Raw genomic sequence first — 21,135 nt, 5'->3', positions numbered from 1 at the left:
TTGCTCAGTACAGGCTACTGAGCAATTTTTGCTGGGCATATATACTTACATACTTCTTTTCACAATGTACATACTTATTTTCACAACGATCACAAACTATTTGATTTTTAATCTGCTTGAAAGAACTTGCAAACTATCAGCAATGTAATAGTTAATTTTTATCTCTTAAGGCGCTCTCGTATACTGGACTCTTGTACAAATTATTGGGCTATATTACACACCGATCATAATCAATTTATGAATTGAATAAAATTCTAAAAATCTCACCAAATTTCACTTCATTCATTTCCAAAAAGATATATATTTTTTTATTTATTAAATTCCCTTTGTATACATTTATAACATAATGATGGTTTATTACATGCAAACGATTCATTCAGATAGAACAATATTACAGCCCAACAAGCCATTGCCCGACCATCGTTGTGGTATTAAGACTATATCCAGAATTTCATTATTTCGCAAAACTTTTAATGGTATTCTTTGGTCGCGTTTATGGCTAACAATACTTCCAATTGTGGATAGCTGCTTATTAAAGTTATCAGCATTGACTGAACCGAATTCGGCTATGCGATCCTGGCTTCTCAGACCCTGGAAAAGTGATCAAACATGAATAAAAATAGGGCACAATTATCGTTATTTATCTTACTGCTCTTTCTGCCGGCGATCCAGCGTCAACATGGGTTATTTTCACAATTGGTACTACTGGTCTCAAACCATTTACCGTTGCGTCCATTTCCTCCGAATTATCACTGGAACTGCCATTTATATTTAATTGGGACGTTTGTTGGGTTAAATTCTGCTGTTCCTCTTGTCTAGTCTCGGCATGCAATTTGTGCATTAGCTCCTCAATGGATTTCATTAGGGTCTTGTGATTGTTTTGCAAACAGATAATTTGTTGCCTGGCCTGACGAACTTTATAAATATCAATATCATTGCGTGGGAATCCTTCTGAATCGACTAATGGTCCATGCATGCCAACATTATCATTCTAAGATACAAAAAAATATATAAAATAAATCCATAATTGAAAAAAATGCACAGTCATTTCTTTGATGCTAAGTGGAAAGACAACTTTATACCTCTGCCAAAACGTTTCCGTAGGCATTTATTTGTATTTCCAAGTTTTCCTTTTCGGACATAAGTTTTAATAACTTATCTTTTGTGGTTGCTGGGCCTATCATTGCTGTTGTTTATTGATATAATTTAAAAATTTAAGATTTTTTTGTTTATATAGTACGATGTTTACAATGTTTACTGTTTACGTTGTCATATGTTTAAATGCATCTTCTTAATTAAAGTGTATCAGAATGACTAACAAGTAATGCCACATGACAAAAATTGGTCGAATTGGGGATCTTACTAAAATGTTGGATTCATGTTTAATGTTTACATTGTCATACGTTTCAATGCCTCTTCTTGTTTAAAGTGTATCAGAATGGATTGCAATTAATGCTACATGGCAAAACTGGTCGGATTGGGGATCATACGAAAATGCTGCGTTGAATTTTGTACGGCTGTATTATCTGAATACGCTTTAAGCAGGGTTGTCAGACATGGCATTTTTTAACCAAACGTGGCGATTTTTCAATGTGTTTTGCGACTTCATTTTTGATTTGGTGACATGGCGATTTTTTGGCGCCTTATAGAACAAATAGTGATTTTGTTCGTGAAATTTAGGAAATTTCGCGGTTTTTTCTTCTATGAGAGTAATACTGGATTCTATATGTAATTTGATATGCACTAAAGCTAAACTATTGAAGAATTTCAAGAAGAATTGAGCACAAAATATGAAAAATATGGGTCTTTGCAAAATTCTCAATTTTTAAATGTGGCAGTCAATTATAACAAGGAGATCCTTTATCGGCTATTTGAAAGATTTTTTATCCAGATTACTCGGATTCCGTGCAATGTTACAAGTTACAATGCGAGGAATATTTTAGTCGAAAACTTTAACCCTCAAAAGAGTCAACAAGGGCGTTTTTTGGTCATTTTCTTAATACGGTTAAAAACTCCTGAAGTAAAAACATTCATAAAATTATATTATAGGTCTTAGACGACGCCAAGAGCCTTAATATTACCTATAGGTCTGGAATTTATATATATTTTAAATATACATTTTAGGGCCAAAGCCGCGCTTTGTGTGCAACAAAGCATCCTTTCGAAAGGAAGACGTCAAAAACATCAAATTTCACTACAAGTCACGAAAGAAAGAAATCTCTGATTTCATTGTATATCTAAAAATATTCCCCAATTATTTTGATCAATTTTTCCTCGGCCTTTTTTCGAGTTGACATCTGAAGGTATTAAGATATCATGTTTTGAGCGGAGTATGTAAGTTATTCTACCAATTTTTCCTTTAATAAATTAATTAGGAATTATAAAAAACTGTCAGATACTGTTTTGGCCTATAGTGGTATACCGCAGGAGTCGGTATTAGGTCAACTTCTATTTATATTGTTTGTAAATGACCTTGAGGATGTCACTGACTCCGAGTCATACAAAACTTTTCAATACGCAGATGACATTTTCCTTCTTTTAAATAGTAACCGTGAGTCGCCCTCAGGCTTTGAAAATCGGATTAATACGTGTCTTTGTCAGTCAGGTGAGATGAAAAAAACTGCAACTAACTTCAGACTGTTGTCATTTCTAAGCCACTCATCTGACAGTTGTTAAAATTATTCCAGTGACAGCTCATTATATTGTTTAGAAGCGTACTAAAGCATTTTGGTGAGAATTTTCCAGAAAAAAAGTTATTCGTGATGGAATTCAAGCGTGATAGTGTGATTTCTTTATATTTGGCCGGAAAACCGCAAGTGGCTATCATTAGAGCACTCCAGCATTTAAATGTGAATAAATCTTTTGTGTCTCGTACCATCGCTCGTTACCGTGATGCTGGTAGCGTAGCCAGACGTCAATTAAGTGAGCGGAAGAAAACAGCAATATCAGCAGAAATGGTTCGAAAAGTAAAGAAGCGACTTGATCGAAACCCACGTCGCAGTGACCGAAAAATGGCTGGTGAGCTGAACATATCGCAATATTCCATTCGGAATATGAGCTCGGGGTAATTCCAAAAAGTACAAAAGCTTAAACCGCAACTGAAAGAAAATAGACTCAAACCGGGCACCAACTCTCGGTTGTATTTTAATAGTAAATACTTCCGAAATTTTTACCTCTTAAGGGCAAAGTACATAAGAAGCTTGAAGTCATGGCTAGGCATATTTTGTGATATTTCACAAAGGGATTACAGAGCCGCACTAAAATCCAGCCGTCGTTTTCCATTATATTTTGACATTAATATGCCTAGCCATGACTTCAAGCTTCTTATGTACTTAGCCCTTTATTGTGCCATGATAGCAGGATTGATGTTCCTTCGTTCTCATAGTAAACATTAAAAAATTAGAAAATATTATGAAGTGACGTGTTCCGAGTAAAAAGTTGTAAAACTAGTATATCCTCAATTATTGTTACTGAAAATCGTATATGACAGGCCTTATTTTTTCACAGCACGTGTACTGCACAGTATCATGCACATGAACATGTCGGGTATTTAAGATCTTTCGATTGCATTGGCAACCTTGTTTCTGAAGTGGCCCCAAAACAGCTGTCAGCCCACTAACTGTCAAGGAAAAATATACTGATTTCACTCTTCGTTTCGCTTAAATTAAACAAATTAACTAAATAATAAATTCCTCAATAATCCTTGAAATTATTTGTTTATTGTTTGCTAAATAAACCGTTAGCCAGTAAACTGTAGACACGCAATATCGCAGAAGACCAGAAAAACTATTACAAACGAACAATCGCAATAAGACTTATTCAGAAATTAAACTTCTAAACAAGACTACGCTTTTCCAGCCGGTTGAGACAAGTACTTAAGGTCTATCTTTTTTGCCCATCCCAAAGATATTGGACACAACTAGTGTTCTTTTTAGAATGAGCCTTCACAGATGGCTGTATCGGAGAGAATATGGCCTGAGGTCCATGCGTGGAGATTTTGATAATGTTATGAATTTGGTCTATGGATCGCTGACCGATTTCGAACACTGGAACGATATACCAAATCAAACCTCAGATTATGGAGCTGTTTTCAATTTGGAATTTTCTCCCAAAGGGTTAATATTATAATCGACAGCTACATTGTTATTTTGTTAGTGAAATATCTTCGTTCTTGTTTTATACATTTCCATATAGTAATGTCTTGGTAGCTGCCTGCGAAAAGAAGTCAATACTATTTTTTGATACGGTAACACAGAAGCAGACATATCACATCAAGGATGCGCACAATGACAATGTGAATTTCGATATTCGATATTTGGCTGATTTGTGTAATATTTTCACCGGAATTGTATCAATTTTGGTATTAGCAATGAATACCACCTCCACTGACAGAAAATTGCTTATATAGGTCCATGTCTTCGTATAACCTCCATATAAGGCTACCTTTTATTCGGTATTTTAATAATTTTAGCTACACTTTTTACAGGAATTATTTCAAATTTGGAGTTCACAATGGGTACTACCATGGTAAAGTAAAAAGGTAAGGTAGAGCTACCGGCTTATTACAATTTTTTCTAAGTGTGTCCGACTTCTGCAAAATTTTGTGTATGTATTTGTTGTTTTGAAAAATAAAAACGAAATATTTTTAAAATCAATGATTGCAAGAAACTTAAATTGCCGGGCTTACATTAATGATATTAATCAGATTTGATCATATATTTGAGAGAACATCCAGGCATTTCATTCACCTTTCGCGCTATTTGACTCATTTTAAGAACGAACAAAAAATCAAATAAATGTAAACAACTTTTTTCCTGTAGTTCTGAAAGGGGCATAGCATCAGGGCTGTATACGAAGCTGTCCTAACTCCTTATTGTACCATTGTACCACTACTTCCTATTACAGAATACTATCTGAGCAGATCCATGTCTTTGTAAAGCCGCCAAATAACGGCACCTCCCATTTTCCGGTATTTGAATGATTTGAGCTACATTTTCAACAGAATTATCTCAAACCCATATAAACGTAACACCTGATAATCGCGATTTTTTAAGAAGTTAGCGGCACTTTTCAACGGAATTTTTACAATTTGCAATTTTTTTCCAAATGGTAGAGTATATTAAAAGTTCGACCCATTCGAGCTTATTTACATGTTTAAATTAAAATTTTATAAGGGTCTGCACAGAATTTGAATATTTAAAAAATGTGCAATATTTTTCTCCTAGGATAAATTCCGACAAAATTTATGAAGGATATTCAAAAAAAGTATATTGATTCAAGAAAATGTTTGGGAACCTACTATATAAAACGAATATCTGAAGCCCAAAGTGCACAATTATCCTGTTCGGATTAATTCCAGTAAATCAGAGCGAGGAAAGGGAGAGTAATTTCAACAGTTGAGTTACTTAAAATATTGCTGAAAAATTTAGTTTGAAAAAACTCAGTAAATATTTTAATTATTTTACAGATAATAAACATTTTATTATAACATTAAAAAACTAAGTGTACAATACAGAAGTTGCAATTTGATTCGAATAACGCATAATTTTAGAAAATGTTGTTTGTTTTGCTCAGTACAGGCTACTGAGCAATTTTTGCTGGGCATATATACTTACATACTTCTTTTCACAATGTACATACTTATTTTCACAACGATCACAAACTATTTGATTTTTAATCTGCTTGAAAGAACTTGCAAACTATCAGCAATGTAATAGTTAATTTTTATCTCTTAAGGCGCTCTCGTATACTGGACTCTTGTACAAATTATTGGGCTATATTACACACCGATCATAATCAATTTATGAATTGAATAAAATTCTAAAAATCTCACCAAATTTCACTTCATTCATTTCCAAAAAGATATATATTTTTTTATTTATTAAATTCCCTTTGTATACATTTATAACATAATGATGGTTTATTACATGCAAACGATTCATTCAGATAGAACAATATTACAGCCCAACAAGCCATTGCCCGACCATCGTTGTGGTATTAAGACTATATCCAGAATTTCATTATTTCGCAAAACTTTTAATGGTATTCTTTGGTCGCGTTTATGGCTAACAATACTTCCAATTGTGGATAGCTGCTTATTAAAGTTATCAGCATTGACTGAACCGAATTCGGCTATGCGATCCTGGCTTCTCAGACCCTGGAAAAGTGATCAAACATGAATAAAAATAGGGCACAATTATCGTTATTTATCTTACTGCTCTTTCTGCCGGCGATCCAGCGTCAACATGGGTTATTTTCACAATTGGTACTACTGGTCTCAAACCATTTACCGTTGCGTCCATTTCCTCCGAATTATCACTGGAACTGCCATTTATATTTAATTGGGACGTTTGTTGGGTTAAATTCTGCTGTTCCTCTTGTCTAGTCTCGGCATGCAATTTGTGCATTAGCTCCTCAATGGATTTCATTAGGGTCTTGTGATTGTTTTGCAAACAGATAATTTGTTGCCTGGCCTGACGAACTTTATAAATATCAATATCATTGCGTGGGAATCCTTCTGAATCGACTAATGGTCCATGCATGCCAACATTATCATTCTAAGATACAAAAAAATATATAAAATAAATCCATAATTGAAAAAAATGCACAGTCATTTCTTTGATGCTAAGTGGAAAGACAACTTTATACCTCTGCCAAAACGTTTCCGTAGGCATTTATTTGTATTTCCAAGTTTTCCTTTTCGGACATAAGTTTTAATAACTTATCTTTTGTGGTTGCTGGGCCTATCATTGCTGTTGTTTATTGATATAATTTAAAAATTTAAGATTTTTTTGTTTATATAGTACGATGTTTACAATGTTTACTGTTTACGTTGTCATATGTTTAAATGCATCTTCTTAATTAAAGTGTATCAGAATGACTAACAAGTAATGCCACATGACAAAAATTGGTCGAATTGGGGATCTTACTAAAATGTTGGATTCATGTTTAATGTTTACATTGTCATACGTTTCAATGCCTCTTCTTGTTTAAAGTGTATCAGAATGGATTGCAATTAATGCTACATGGCAAAACTGGTCGGATTGGGGATCATACGAAAATGCTGCGTTGAATTTTGTACGGCTGTATTATCTGAATACGCTTTAAGCAGGGTTGTCAGACATGGCATTTTTTAACCAAACGTGGCGATTTTTCAATGTGTTTTGCGACTTCATTTTTGATTTGGTGACATGGCGATTTTTTGGCGCCTTATAGAACAAATAGTGATTTTGTTCGTGAAATTTAGGAAATTTCGCGGTTTTTTCTTCTATGAGAGTAATACTGGATTCTATATGTAATTTGATATGCACTAAAGCTAAACTATTGAAGAATTTCAAGAAGAATTGAGCACAAAATATGAAAAATATGGGTCTTTGCAAAATTCTCAATTTTTAAATGTGGCAGTCAATTATAACAAGGAGATCCTTTATCGGCTATTTGAAAGATTTTTTATCCAGATTACTCGGATTCCGTGCAATGTTACAAGTTACAATGCGAGGAATATTTTAGTCGAAAACTTTAACCCTCAAAAGAGTCAACAAGGGCGTTTTTTGGTCATTTTCTTAATACGGTTAAAAACTCCTGAAGTAAAAACATTCATAAAATTATATTATAGGTCTTAGACGACGCCAAGAGCCTTAATATTACCTATAGGTCTGGAATTTATATATATTTTAAATATACATTTTAGGGCCAAAGCCGCGCTTTGTGTGCAACAAAGCATCCTTTCGAAAGGAAGACGTCAAAAACATCAAATTTCACTACAAGTCACGAAAGAAAGAAATCTCTGATTTCATTGTATATCTAAAAATATTCCCCAATTATTTTGATCAATTTTTCCTCGGCCTTTTTTCGAGTTGACATCTGAAGGTATTAAGATATCATGTTTTGAGCGGAGTATGTAAGTTATTCTACCAATTTTTCCTTTAATAAATTAATTAGGAATTATAAAAAACTGTCAGATACTGTTTTGGCCTATAGTGGTATACCGCAGGAGTCGGTATTAGGTCAACTTCTATTTATATTGTTTGTAAATGACCTTGAGGATGTCACTGACTCCGAGTCATACAAAACTTTTCAATACGCAGATGACATTTTCCTTCTTTTAAATAGTAACCGTGAGTCGCCCTCAGGCTTTGAAAATCGGATTAATACGTGTCTTTGTCAGTCAGGTGAGATGAAAAAAACTGCAACTAACTTCAGACTGTTGTCATTTCTAAGCCACTCATCTGACAGTTGTTAAAATTATTCCAGTGACAGCTCATTATATTGTTTAGAAGCGTACTAAAGCATTTTGGTGAGAATTTTCCAGAAAAAAAGTTATTCGTGATGGAATTCAAGCGTGATAGTGTGATTTCTTTATATTTGGCCGGAAAACCGCAAGTGGCTATCATTAGAGCACTCCAGCATTTAAATGTGAATAAATCTTTTGTGTCTCGTACCATCGCTCGTTACCGTGATGCTGGTAGCGTAGCCAGACGTCAATTAAGTGAGCGGAAGAAAACAGCAATATCAGCAGAAATGGTTCGAAAAGTAAAGAAGCGACTTGATCGAAACCCACGTCGCAGTGACCGAAAAATGGCTGGTGAGCTGAACATATCGCAATATTCCATTCGGAATATGAGCTCGGGGTAATTCCAAAAAGTACAAAAGCTTAAACCGCAACTGAAAGAAAATAGACTCAAACCGGGCACCAACTCTCGGTTGTATTTTAATAGTAAATACTTCCGAAATTTTTACCTCTTAAGGGCAAAGTACATAAGAAGCTTGAAGTCATGGCTAGGCATATTTTGTGATATTTCACAAAGGGATTACAGAGCCGCACTAAAATCCAGCCGTCGTTTTCCATTATATTTTGACATTAATATGCCTAGCCATGACTTCAAGCTTCTTATGTACTTAGCCCTTTATTGTGCCATGATAGCAGGATTGATGTTCCTTCGTTCTCATAGTAAACATTAAAAAATTAGAAAATATTATGAAGTGACGTGTTCCGAGTAAAAAGTTGTAAAACTAGTATATCCTCAATTATTGTTACTGAAAATCGTATATGACAGGCCTTATTTTTTCACAGCACGTGTACTGCACAGTATCATGCACATGAACATGTCGGGTATTTAAGATCTTTCGATTGCATTGGCAACCTTGTTTCTGAAGTGGCCCCAAAACAGCTGTCAGCCCACTAACTGTCAAGGAAAAATATACTGATTTCACTCTTCGTTTCGCTGTGTGAAAACAACAAATTAAACAAATTAACTAAATAATAAATTCCTCAATAATCCTTGAAATTATTTGTTTATTGTTTGCTAAATAAACCGTTAGCCAGTAAACTGTAGACACGCAATATCGCAGAAGACCAGAAAAACTATTACAAACGAACAATCGCAATAAGACTTATTCAGAAATTAAACTTCTAAACAAGACTACGCTTTTCCAGCCGGTTGAGACAAGTACTTAAGGTCTATCTTTTTTGCCCATCCCAAAGATATTGGACACAACTAGTGTTCTTTTTAGAATGAGCCTTCACAGATGGCTGTATCGGAGAGAATATGGCCTGAGGTCCATGCGTGGAGATTTTGATAATGTTATGAATTTGGTCTATGGATCGCTGACCGATTTCGAACACTGGAACGATATACCAAATCAAACCTCAGATTATGGAGCTGTTTTCAATTTGGAATTTTCTCCCAAAGGGTTAATATTATAATCGACAGCTACATTGTTATTTTGTTAGTGAAATATCTTCGTTCTTGTTTTATACATTTCCATATATAGTAATGTCTTGGTAGCTGCCTGCGAAAAGAAGTCAATACTATTTTTTGATACGGTAACACAGAAGCAGACATATCACATCAAGGATGCGCACAATGACAATGTGAATTTCGATATTCGATATTTGGCTGATTTGTGTAATATTTTCACCGGAATTGTATCAATTTTGGTATTAGCAATGAATACCACCTCCACTGACAGAAAATTGCTTATATAGGTCCATGTCTTCGTATAACCTCCATATAAGGCTACCTTTTATTCGGTATTTTAATAATTTTAGCTACACTTTTTACAGGAATTATTTCAAATTTGGAGTTCACAATGGGTACTACCATGGTAAAGTAAAAAGGTAAGGTAGAGCTACCGGCTTATTACAATTTTTTCTAAGTGTGTCCGACTTCTGCAAAATTTTGTGTATGTATTTGTTGTTTTGAAAAATAAAAACGAAATATTTTTAAAATCAATGATTGCAAGAAACTTAAATTGCCGGGCTTACATTAATGATATTAATCAGATTTGATCATATATTTGAGAGAACATCCAGGCATTTCATTCACCTTTCGCGCTATTTGACTCATTTTAAGAACGAACAAAAAATCAAATAAATGTAAACAACTTTTTTCCTGTAGTTCTGAAAGGGGCATAGCATCAGGGCTGTATACGAAGCTGTCCTAACTCCTTATTGTACCATTGTACCACTACTTCCTATTACAGAATACTATCTGAGCAGATCCATGTCTTTGTAAAGCCGCCAAATAACGGCACCTCCCATTTTCCGGTATTTGAATGATTTGAGCTACATTTTCAACAGAATTATCTCAAACCCATATAAACGTAACACCTGATAATCGCGATTTTTTAAGAAGTTAGCGGCACTTTTCAACGGAATTTTTACAATTTGCAATTTTTTTCCAAATGGTAGAGTATATTAAAAGTTCGACCCATTCGAGCTTATTTACATGTTTAAATTAAAATTTTATAAGGGTCTGCACAGAATTTGAATATTTAAAAAATGTGCAATATTTTTCTCCTAGGATAAATTCCGACAAAATTTATGAAGGATATTCAAAAAAAGTATATTGATTCAAGAAAATGTTTGGGAACCTACTATATAAAACGAATATCTGAAGCCCAAAGTGCACAATTATCCTGTTCGGATTAATTCCAGTAAATCAGAGCGAGGAAAGGGAGAGTAATTTCAACAGTTGAGTTACTTAAAATATTGCAGAAAAATTTAGTTTGAAAAAACTCAGTAAATATTTTAATTATTTTACAGATAATAAACATTTTATTATAACATTAAAAAACTAAGTGTACAATACAGAAGTTGCAATTTGATTCGAATAACGCATAATTTTAGAAAATGTTGTTTGTTTTGCTCAGTACAGGCTACTGAGCAATTTTTGCTGGGCATATATACTTACATACTTCTTTTCACAATGTACATACTTATTTTCACAACGATCACAAACTATTTGATTTTTAATCTGCTTGAAAGAACTTGCAAACTATCAGCAATGTAATAGTTAATTTTTATCTCTTAAGGCGCTCTCGTATACTGGACTCTTGTACAAATTATTGGGCTATATTACACACCGATCATAATCAATTTATGAATTGAATAAAATTCTAAAAATCTCACCAAATTTCACTTCATTCATTTCCAAAAAGATATATATTTTTTTATTTATTAAATTCCCTTTGTATACATTTATAACATAATGATGGTTTATTACATGCAAACGATTCATTCAGATAGAACAATATTACAGCCCAACAAGCCATTGCCCGACCATCGTTGTGGTATTAAGACTATATCCAGAATTTCATTATTTCGCAAAACTTTTAATGGTATTCTTTGGTCGCGTTTATGGCTAACAATACTTCCAATTGTGGATAGCTGCTTATTAAAGTTATCAGCATTGACTGAACCGAATTCGGCTATGCGATCCTGGCTTCTCAGACCCTGGAAAAGTGATCAAACATGAATAAAAATAGGGCACAATTATCGTTATTTATCTTACTGCTCTTTCTGCCGGCGATCCAGCGTCAACATGGGTTATTTTCACAATTGGTACTACTGGTCTCAAACCATTTACCGTTGCGTCCATTTCCTCCGAATTATCACTGGAACTGCCATTTATATTTAATTGGGACGTTTGTTGGGTTAAATTCTGCTGTTCCTCTTGTCTAGTCTCGGCATGCAATTTGTGCATTAGCTCCTCAATGGATTTCATTAGGGTCTTGTGATTGTTTTGCAAACAGATAATTTGTTGCCTGGCCTGACGAACTTTATAAATATCAATATCATTGCGTGGGAATCCTTCTGAATCGACTAATGGTCCATGCATGCCAACATTATCATTCTAAGATACAAAAAAATATATAAAATAAATCCATAATTGAAAAAAATGCACAGTCATTTCTTTGATGCTAAGTGGAAAGACAACTTTATACCTCTGCCAAAACGTTTCCGTAGGCATTTATTTGTATTTCCAAGTTTTCCTTTTCGGACATAAGTTTTAATAACTTATCTTTTGTGGTTGCTGGGCCTATCATTGCTGTTGTTTATTGATATAATTTAAAAATTTAAGATTTTTTTGTTTATATAGTACGATGTTTACAATGTTTACTGTTTACGTTGTCATATGTTTAAATGCATCTTCTTAATTAAAGTGTATCAGAATGACTAACAAGTAATGCCACATGACAAAAATTGGTCGAATTGGGGATCTTACTAAAATGTTGGATTCATGTTTAATGTTTACATTGTCATACGTTTCAATGCCTCTTCTTGTTTAAAGTGTATCAGAATGGATTGCAATTAATGCTACATGGCAAAACTGGTCGGATTGGGGATCATACGAAAATGCTGCGTTGAATTTTGTACGGCTGTATTATCTGAATACGCTTTAAGCAGGGTTGTCAGACATGGCATTTTTTAACCAAACGTGGCGATTTTTCAATGTGTTTTGCGACTTCATTTTTGATTTGGTGACATGGCGATTTTTTGGCGCCTTATAGAACAAATAGTGATTTTGTTCGTGAAATTTAGGAAATTTCGCGGTTTTTTCTTCTATGAGAGTAATACTGGATTCTATATGTAATTTGATATGCACTAAAGCTAAACTATTGAAGAATTTCAAGAAGAATTGAGCACAAAATATGAAAAATATGGGTCTTTGCAAAATTCTCAATTTTTAAATGTGGCAGTCAATTATAACAAGGAGATCCTTTATCGGCTATTTGAAAGATTTTTTATCCAGATTACTCGGATTCCGTGCAATGTTACAAGTTACAATGCGAGGAATATTTTAGTCGAAAACTTTAACCCTCAAAAGAGTCAACAAGGGCGTTTTTTGGTCATTTTCTTAATACGGTTAAAAACTCCTGAAGTAAAAACATTCATAAAATTATATTATAGGTCTTAGACGACGCCAAGAGCCTTAATATTACCTATAGGTCTGGAATTTATATATATTTTAAATATACATTTTAGGGCCAAAGCCGCGCTTTGTGTGCAACAAAGCATCCTTTCGAAAGGAAGACGTCAAAAACATCAAATTTCACTACAAGTCACGAAAGAAAGAAATCTCTGATTTCATTGTATATCTAAAAATATTCCCCAATTATTTTGATCAATTTTTCCTCGGCCTTTTTTCGAGTTGACATCTGAAGGTATTAAGATATCATGTTTTGAGCGGAGTATGTAAGTTATTCTACCAATTTTTCCTTTAATAAATTAATTAGGAATTATAAAAAACTGTCAGATACTGTTTTGGCCTATAGTGGTATACCGCAGGAGTCGGTATTAGGTCAACTTCTATTTATATTGTTTGTAAATGACCTTGAGGATGTCACTGACTCCGAGTCATACAAAACTTTTCAATACGCAGATGACATTTTCCTTCTTTTAAATAGTAACCGTGAGTCGCCCTCAGGCTTTGAAAATCGGATTAATACGTGTCTTTGTCAGTCAGGTGAGATGAAAAAAACTGCAACTAACTTCAGACTGTTGTCATTTCTAAGCCACTCATCTGACAGTTGTTAAAATTATTCCAGTGACAGCTCATTATATTGTTTAGAAGCGTACTAAAGCATTTTGGTGAGAATTTTCCAGAAAAAAAGTTATTCGTGATGGAATTCAAGCGTGATAGTGTGATTTCTTTATATTTGGCCGGAAAACCGCAAGTGGCTATCATTAGAGCACTCCAGCATTTAAATGTGAATAAATCTTTTGTGTCTCGTACCATCGCTCGTTACCGTGATGCTGGTAGCGTAGCCAGACGTCAATTAAGTGAGCGGAAGAAAACAGCAATATCAGCAGAAATGGTTCGAAAAGTAAAGAAGCGACTTGATCGAAACCCACGTCGCAGTGACCGAAAAATGGCTGGTGAGCTGAACATATCGCAATATTCCATTCGGAATATGAGCTCGGGGTAATTCCAAAAAGTACAAAAGCTTAAACCGCAACTGAAAGAAAATAGACTCAAACCGGGCACCAACTCTCGGTTGTATTTTAATAGTAAATACTTCCGAAATTTTTACCTCTTAAGGGCAAAGTACATAAGAAGCTTGAAGTCATGGCTAGGCATATTTTGTGATATTTCACAAAGGGATTACAGAGCCGCACTAAAATCCAGCCGTCGTTTTCCATTATATTTTGACATTAATATGCCTAGCCATGACTTCAAGCTTCTTATGTACTTAGCCCTTTATTGTGCCATGATAGCAGGATTGATGTTCCTTCGTTCTCATAGTAAACATTAAAAAATTAGAAAATATTATGAAGTGACGTGTTCCGAGTAAAAAGTTGTAAAACTAGTATATCCTCAATTATTGTTACTGAAAATCGTATATGACAGGCCTTATTTTTTCACAGCACGTGTACTGCACAGTATCATGCACATGAACATGTCGGGTATTTAAGATCTTTCGATTGCATTGGCAACCTTGTTTCTGAAGTGGCCCCAAAACAGCTGTCAGCCCACTAACTGTCAAGGAAAAATATACTGATTTCACTCTTCGTTTCGCTGTGTGAAAACAACAAATTAAACAAATTAACTAAATAATAAATTCCTCAATAATCCTTGAAATTATTTGTTTATTGTTTGCTAAATAAACCGTTAGCCAGTAAACTGTAGACACGCAATATCGCAGAAGACCAGAAAAACTATTACAAACGAACAATCGCAATAAGACTTATTCAGAAATTAAACTTCTAAACAAGACTACGCTTTTCCAGCCGGTTGAGACAAGTACTTAAGGTCTATCTTTTTTGCCCATCCCAAAGATATTGGACACAACTAGTGTTCTTTTTAGAATGAGCCTTCACAGATGGCTGTATCGGAGAGAATATGGCCTGAGGTCCATGCGTGGAGATTTTGATAATGTTATGAATTTGGTCTATGGATCGCTGACCGATTTCGAACACTGGAACGATATACCAAATCAAACCTCAGATTATGGAGCTGTTTTCAATTTGGAATTTTCTCCCAAAGGGTTAATATTATAATCGACAGCTACATTGTTATTTTGTTAGTGAAATATCTTCGTTCTTGTTTTATACATTTCCATATATAGTAATGTCTTGGTAGCTGCCTGCGAAAAGAAGTCAATACTATTTTTTGATACGGTAACACAGAAGCAGACATATCACATCAAGGATGCGCACAATGACAATGTGAATTGTATCAAGTAAGTTGGAATTGTTGATTTTTTTTGCAAATATTCCAAGGAATTGCAAAAGAAAAAGTGTAGTGCAAAGTTAAGGCTGGTCATACAGAGTTTGCTCATTAGTTTGAACTCGTCAGCAGATGTTAGCGAGCCATGTGATATGATCGTAATCATGGGTCTTACAAGTCAAACAAATTGAAGATAGTTCTGAAATATGGTTCATCTTATCTAATATTGAAAATCTCCAACATTCATGGACTTAATTTTTAAACATTTCTAATGTTTCTTTAGATTTCTAGATGAACGTATGTTTGCCACTTGCTCCGATGATACAACAGTTGCTTTGTGGGATTTAAGATTCCTGAAGAAGAAAGTTCGAAGTTTACATGGTCATTCTAATTGGGTGAAAAATATTGAATATTCACACAAAGATAATCTATTGGTGACATCTGGTTTCGATGGAAGCATATTTACATGGGACATTAATTCCCACACAGAACAGGGTCTTATATATCAAAAAGTTTTTCACACTAGCGGATTAATGCGCTGCCGCATTTCTCCAGATTGTACAAAACTGGTAATTTGTTCGACAGGAGGCTATCTTATGATAATACATCATTTAGACTTGACCTCATTGCATAAGGATTTAAATGGATTTAGGGTAAGTTGCAGATATATGTTTTAATTTAAAAACGAAAAATTTATATCAACATATTGGTATATTACAGCCCAGCATTTATCGTTTAATGCAAATGGGTCATCAGTATATACCCCAAGCGGCCAAATTTGATCATGTATTTTCCAAGAAGCAAAAGAAAAATCGTGTTGAATTGGTGACCGATTTTCCCGAAGAAAACGATGCTGAAGTTATATTAGCTTTGCAAGTAAGTTTATCCCAAGGCTACTAGGAATATTAACTATGAAAGAATAAACAATTTTTCTTGTTCTCTAGATCCATCCTTTAGGACATTCAATATTAAGCCGTAATATAAGCTATGATGAGAAGACTGAATGGTCATGTATCCACGATATAAACGAAGAACCAACTGATATTACCGAACAGGTACAGGAGGAACATCAAAGTTCGAAAAGAAAACGTAAATTAGTCTGTGAGAGTGAAGATGAATCACAAAGTGGCATGGGTGCTGGTGGTGATGAAAGTGGCGATTCTACAGATGATTTACTGTTCAGTATAAATCGTCGACAACGTGTATTAAGACCTCGTCTTCCAGGACGTGGTGGTAAGTAAAACAAATATCTACCATATAGGTGGTGGTGTACAATATGAGGAACCGTCAGTTCCATAGTAGATTAATACGGGGTGAGATGAAAAAACTACAACCAACTTCAGACTGCTGTAATTTCTAAGCCACTCATCCGACAGTTGTTAAAATTATTCCAGTGACAGCTCATTATATTGTTTAGAAGCGTACAAAAGCATTTTGGTGAGAATTTTCCAGAAAAAAAAGTTATTTGTTATGGAATTCAAGCGTGATATTGTGATTTCTTTATATTTGGCTGGAAAACCACAAGTGGCTATCGTTAGAGCACTCCAGAATTTAAATGTGAATAAATCTTTGGTGTCTCGTACCATCGCTCGTTATCGTGATACTGGTAGCGTAGTCCGACGTCAATTGAGTGGGCGGAAGAAAAAACAGCAATATCAGAAGAAATGGTTCGAAAAGTAAAGAAGCGACATGATCGAGACCCTCGTCACAGTGGCCGAAAATGGCTCGTGAGCTGAACATATCGCAATATTCCATTCGGCAAATGTTGAAAAATAAGCTCGGGGTAAAGCCACTGAGATTCCAAAAAGTTCAAGAACTTACACGGCAACAGAAAGAAAATAGTCTCAAAAGAGCTAAAGAGTTGCTTCGCTTGGCCGAAAGTGGTGAACTGCCGAATTTGGTTTTCTTCGATGAGAAAACAGCAGTTTGTGAACAAATAAAATGATCGTGTTTACTTGCCAAAGAGGTCAGCTTAAAATGTGCACCCTCGTTTGGCCACCAGAACTTAAGCGCCGGCCATGGTGTTGGTGTGGACCGCCATAACAGTCGATGGTCGCTCTCCGCTCGTATTAATCAACCGTGGCATCAGAATAAATACCGCGAAAATATTCTGGAGGGTGTAATAAAGCCTTGGGCACGCAAACATTTTGGCCGCAGACCTTGGGCATTCCAACAGGACTCAGCACCGTCGCACTCAGCACGCGCCACCGAAGAATGATTTCAAAATGAGGTTCTTCGCTTCATTTCCAGTGCACAATGGCCACCAAAATCTCCGGATACCAATCCGTTGGACTTTTGTGTCAGGAGTATTTTGGAAAGCAAGGTTGGCACTAAAAATACCAAAGTGTCGATCACCTCAAGCAAGCGCTTCGTCGGGAATGGGCCAAAATACCGGAAAGAAAGGTTGGCACTAAAAAATACCAAAGTGTCTATCACCTCAAGCAAGCGCTTCGCCGGGAATGTGACAAAGTAGCGCTGAGCAACATTCGGTCAGCGTGTGACGATTTCATTGGCCGTTTGAAGGCCATAATTCGTGCCAAAGGTTACCAATTCGAACAAATCTAAACTTATTCTAAAATTTGATGCTATTTCCGACATTTTTTGCTTTCATTCAATAAATTTTACAAAAAAATGTAAAAATTATGGCATTTGACTTTGTTGCTGTTTTTTATCTCACCCTATATACATGTGATCCAAAAAATAAATGAATAAAAATTGTTTGTTCGTTTTTCTTTTACACAGCACCACCCCCTCCACCTCCAACTTTACCATCAGCATCGTCTTCTTCAAGTTCCTCTACTGCAAATAATACTGTCCCAAGTAGTCAACCCCAATCAACAACAGCTGCGGCGGCTGCAGCTTCAAATCAAACATTCGTCCCCGACATTTGGGCCGCTGAGGTTACTGTACAAGAACGTGCAATACGCCAAAATCGCCCCCGCAATTCAAATGCCGTTACCGGATATAATTATGTATATGCCATTAGCAGTGGCGTACTCCCAGCAATAGCTGCCTCAGCCTCCTCCAATCGCAGTGGCAATGATAGTACAAACAATCGTTCATCAGATTCCCCATCGAGAAGATCAGGGCGTTCGTATCGATCAGATGCAGCAGCGAATTCAACCGATGGCAGCAGTACATCCAGCAGTGATTCCCCACCGTATTTACCACTTGGTCGCATACGTGTGCGTCCATTAATCATACCACTGAAACGTAACAATTACTACAATCGGGAAAGGAAAATCTTTGAAAATCCCAAAAAGCTAATGTATTACATTCAAGAACCCAACAAAGGTAAGGGATTCATTAAAGAGCCGAGTTTTTCGGCTGATGGTCGTATTGTTTGCTCGCCCTATGACAATGGTGTACGATTGTTGGGCTATACGGAAACCAGTTCAGAGTATCCACAACATTTTCAGGAAATCGAAACAATCAAACAAAAGCCCCGCACACTATGTGTGTTGAAAGAACTGCGATGTCACGACGACAAGGTTCTTAGCACAAAATTCAGTCCAACAGAGCCATTGCTGGCAACCGGTTGTAAAAGTGGTAAAGTTGTTTGGTATCATCCGGTTTTGTAAATTAAAAATAATAATAATAATAATGCGACAATTTCTTCGTATTATTTTATATAATCATATTTATTTTCATTTAAATCACATTTCCTTTTGAAATAACCTCCAATAGTTCTATGTATATATTTGTATTAAAAAAAATCGGTTATGGCTGATTTTACAAAACGCTAAGAACCCCTTTTTATAAAATTAGACCATACCCTCTTTGGATTTTAATTGTAGACTTTTTAATTTATAAGGCAAAGAAAAACAAAATATGTTTAGTAATTTGAAATATTTTTTTTCTTTTTGTATTTTAGCCAGCACCAACTACCAGAAATATTTTTTGGTTTGCACAATTTTCTCAATAAAATATACATGGTTACATTTCAACATTTTTCATGTGATGTTTTTTGTATTATGTCTTAATTTTTGTGCAAACCAATGAATACTTAAGGCATTGTTGTGTTTTGATTCTAAAATTTCTCGTTCTTAATATGTATAATTACAATTTTATAAAAACAAACCCCCTGCCCCCCAAAAAGAAAATCGTTTGAAAGTTGATTTTCAATACATCTATCTATAAGATAAGAAGTACATTAATTGGATATTAATATAAATAAAAACTGTTCGAAAATATACAAGTCGCATGTGTTTTTTTACTGTGTTTTGGAGGCGAAGGCAGTCATCAGCTCGTTTTACTAAGGAACGGGGAGTAAACTTTATTTCACTTGCGACTCACTTGGTCACTTTGTCACGAGTTATGGCCTTCAAACGGCCAATGAAACCGTCACACACTGCCCGAATGTTGATCTGCGGTATTTTGGCTAATACCCGGCGAAGCGCTTGCTTGAGGTGATCGACACTTTGGTATTTTTTAGTGCTAACCTTGCTTTCCAAAATACTCCACAGACACAATAGTCCAACGGATTGGTATCCGGAGATTTTGGTGGTCATTGTGCACTGGAAATGAAGCGAGGAACCTCATTTTGAAACCATTCTTGGGTGGCGGGTGCTGAGTCCTGTTGGAATGCCCAAGGTCTGCGGCCAAAATGTTTGCGTGCCCAAGGCTTTATTACACCCTCCAGAATATTTTCGCGATAATATTCGTCATTTATTCTGATGCCACGGAGAGCGACCATCGGCTGTTATGGCGATCCACACCATCACCATGGCCGGCGCTTAAGTTCTGGTGGCCAAAAGAGGGTGCACGTTTTAAGCTGAACTCTTTGGCAAGTAAACACGATCATTTTATTTGTTCACAAACTGCTGTTTTCTCATCGGAGAAAACCAAATTCGGCAGTTCACCACATTCGGCCAAGCGAAGCAACTCTTTAGCTCTTTTGAGACTATTTTTTTTCTGTTGCCGTGTAAGTTCTTGCACTTTTTGGAATTTCAATGGTTTTACCCCGAGCTCATTTTTCAATATTTGCCAAATGGAATATTGCGATATGTTCAGCTCATAAGTCATTTTTCGGCCACTGCGACGTGGGTTGCGATAAAGTCGCTTCTTTACTTTTTGGAACCATTTCTGTTAATGTTGCTGTTTTCTTCCGCCCACTTCCGGGAGTTATATACAAATCTTAACCAATCTTGGCAACATTTGGTTAAGGTATTTTTAGATTGAATATGTTTTCGTTTATATCTGACCCTATTTTCTTTGACATTCAAAACTCATCCTATTTGGGCGAAAAAATATATGAAGACACGTCTTAATCCGATCCGATTCTTACCAAAAGTTTATGAACAGGCAGACGGTCGGACTTGAATCTAAAAATCGAATAAAATTGTGATTGTTGTGTAAAAATAAATTATGGGTCTATCTTGTTTTCTTTTGCATGTTATTACAAACAAATTCAGGGTATTATGTCTTAATAACCTGCAGCACAGTGCAGCATAAATTCTAAATTAAAATTCTATTTGTGTACGTTAGTATTTATTTCTCTATGATATTATTATTGTTTAAAAGCAATTTTAAAATTTGTTAGCACTTACTGTTTTTTAAAAATACCAGACATTAAGCTCTGATTAAAGACAATTTGTCTTGTGTAAACTCCAGGTTAGATTAAAATCTCATTGTATTATAGGAATTGCAAATTTTATAAGTAAATTTTAGTTCTTACCTG

General features: G+C 35.2%; 4 protein-coding genes and 2 long non-coding RNA genes across 6 annotated transcripts; 3 read left to right on the top strand and 3 right to left on the bottom strand.

Moving 5' to 3' along the window:
• Positions 1-281: 281 nt before the first annotated feature.
• Positions 282-1,317, bottom strand: LOC131804786 (26S proteasome non-ATPase regulatory subunit 9-like). Its single transcript, XM_059127978.1, has 3 exons — positions 1,083-1,317; positions 650-991; positions 282-591 (listed from the first exon to the last, which is right to left on the bottom strand). The coding sequence occupies exons 1-3, from the start codon at positions 1,182-1,184 to the stop codon at positions 373-375; spliced, it is 663 nt and encodes a 220-aa protein (XP_058983961.1). The 5' UTR covers positions 1,185-1,317; the 3' UTR covers positions 282-372.
• Positions 1,318-3,399: 2,082 nt separating this feature from the next.
• Positions 3,400-4,655, top strand: LOC131804790 (uncharacterized). The gene is made up of 2 exons (XR_009343277.1): positions 3,400-4,115; positions 4,195-4,655. It is a non-coding gene; the product is annotated as an uncharacterized LOC131804790 (long non-coding RNA).
• A 1,192-nt stretch (positions 4,656-5,847) lies between these two features.
• On the bottom strand, positions 5,848-6,883 carry LOC131804789 (26S proteasome non-ATPase regulatory subunit 9-like). Its single transcript, XM_059127981.1, has 3 exons — positions 6,649-6,883; positions 6,216-6,557; positions 5,848-6,157 (listed from the first exon to the last, which is right to left on the bottom strand). Exons 1-3 carry the CDS (start codon positions 6,748-6,750, stop codon positions 5,939-5,941), a joined length of 663 nt encoding a protein of 220 aa, XP_058983964.1. The 5' UTR covers positions 6,751-6,883; the 3' UTR covers positions 5,848-5,938.
• Positions 6,884-8,965: 2,082 nt separating this feature from the next.
• On the top strand, positions 8,966-10,235 carry LOC131804766 (uncharacterized). Its single transcript, XR_009343269.1, has 2 exons — positions 8,966-9,693; positions 9,775-10,235. It is a non-coding gene; the product is annotated as an uncharacterized LOC131804766 (long non-coding RNA).
• Positions 10,236-11,427: 1,192 nt separating this feature from the next.
• LOC131804765 (26S proteasome non-ATPase regulatory subunit 9-like) lies at positions 11,428-12,463 on the bottom strand. Its single transcript, XM_059127937.1, has 3 exons — positions 12,229-12,463; positions 11,796-12,137; positions 11,428-11,737 (listed from the first exon to the last, which is right to left on the bottom strand). The coding sequence occupies exons 1-3, from the start codon at positions 12,328-12,330 to the stop codon at positions 11,519-11,521; spliced, it is 663 nt and encodes a 220-aa protein (XP_058983920.1). The 5' UTR covers positions 12,331-12,463; the 3' UTR covers positions 11,428-11,518.
• Positions 12,464-14,738: 2,275 nt separating this feature from the next.
• On the top strand, positions 14,739-19,653 carry LOC101891082 (DDB1- and CUL4-associated factor 10 homolog). The gene is made up of 6 exons (XM_005190545.4): positions 14,739-15,273; positions 15,355-15,468; positions 15,739-16,108; positions 16,176-16,331; positions 16,400-16,688; positions 18,198-19,653. The coding sequence occupies exons 1-6, from the start codon at positions 15,095-15,097 to the stop codon at positions 19,034-19,036; spliced, it is 1,947 nt and encodes a 648-aa protein (XP_005190602.1). The 5' UTR covers positions 14,739-15,094; the 3' UTR covers positions 19,037-19,653.
• The last annotated feature ends 1,482 nt before the right edge of the window (positions 19,654-21,135 follow it).

The sequence above is a fragment of the Musca domestica genome, unplaced genomic scaffold, assembly GCF_030504385.1.
Source record: "Musca domestica strain aabys unplaced genomic scaffold, Musca_domestica.polishedcontigs.V.1.1 49, whole genome shotgun sequence".
NCBI lineage: Eukaryota > Metazoa > Arthropoda > Insecta > Diptera > Muscidae > Musca > Musca domestica.
The sequence above is the reverse complement of the archived record's forward strand: the minus strand, read 5'-3'. Positions and strand labels throughout refer to the sequence as shown.

Bases quoted from the DNA above. Each gene is read 5' to 3' on its own strand.
- LOC131804786 (XM_059127978.1), bottom strand. From the start codon at position 1,184: ATGATAGGCCCAGCAACCACAAAAGATAAGTTATTAAAACTTATGTCC. The intron at 992-1,082 runs GTATAAAGTTGT...TTTGTATCTTAG, and splicing joins ACGGAAACGTTTTGGCAGAG to AATGATAATGTTGGCATGCA. The intron at 592-649 runs GTAAGATAAATA...TCACTTTTCCAG, and splicing joins GATCGCCGGCAGAAAGAGCA to GGTCTGAGAAGCCAGGATCG.
- LOC131804789 (XM_059127981.1), bottom strand. From the start codon at position 6,750: ATGATAGGCCCAGCAACCACAAAAGATAAGTTATTAAAACTTATGTCC. The intron at 6,558-6,648 runs GTATAAAGTTGT...TTTGTATCTTAG, and splicing joins ACGGAAACGTTTTGGCAGAG to AATGATAATGTTGGCATGCA. The intron at 6,158-6,215 runs GTAAGATAAATA...TCACTTTTCCAG, and splicing joins GATCGCCGGCAGAAAGAGCA to GGTCTGAGAAGCCAGGATCG.
- LOC131804765 (XM_059127937.1), bottom strand. From the start codon at position 12,330: ATGATAGGCCCAGCAACCACAAAAGATAAGTTATTAAAACTTATGTCC. The intron at 12,138-12,228 runs GTATAAAGTTGT...TTTGTATCTTAG, and splicing joins ACGGAAACGTTTTGGCAGAG to AATGATAATGTTGGCATGCA. The intron at 11,738-11,795 runs GTAAGATAAATA...TCACTTTTCCAG, and splicing joins GATCGCCGGCAGAAAGAGCA to GGTCTGAGAAGCCAGGATCG.
- LOC101891082 (XM_005190545.4), top strand. From the start codon at position 15,095: ATGAGCCTTCACAGATGGCTGTATCGGAGAGAATATGGCCTGAGGTCC. The intron at 15,274-15,354 runs GTTAATATTATA...TTCCATATATAG, and splicing joins TTGGAATTTTCTCCCAAAGG to TAATGTCTTGGTAGCTGCCT. The intron at 15,469-15,738 runs GTAAGTTGGAAT...ATGTTTCTTTAG, and splicing joins GACAATGTGAATTGTATCAA to ATTTCTAGATGAACGTATGT.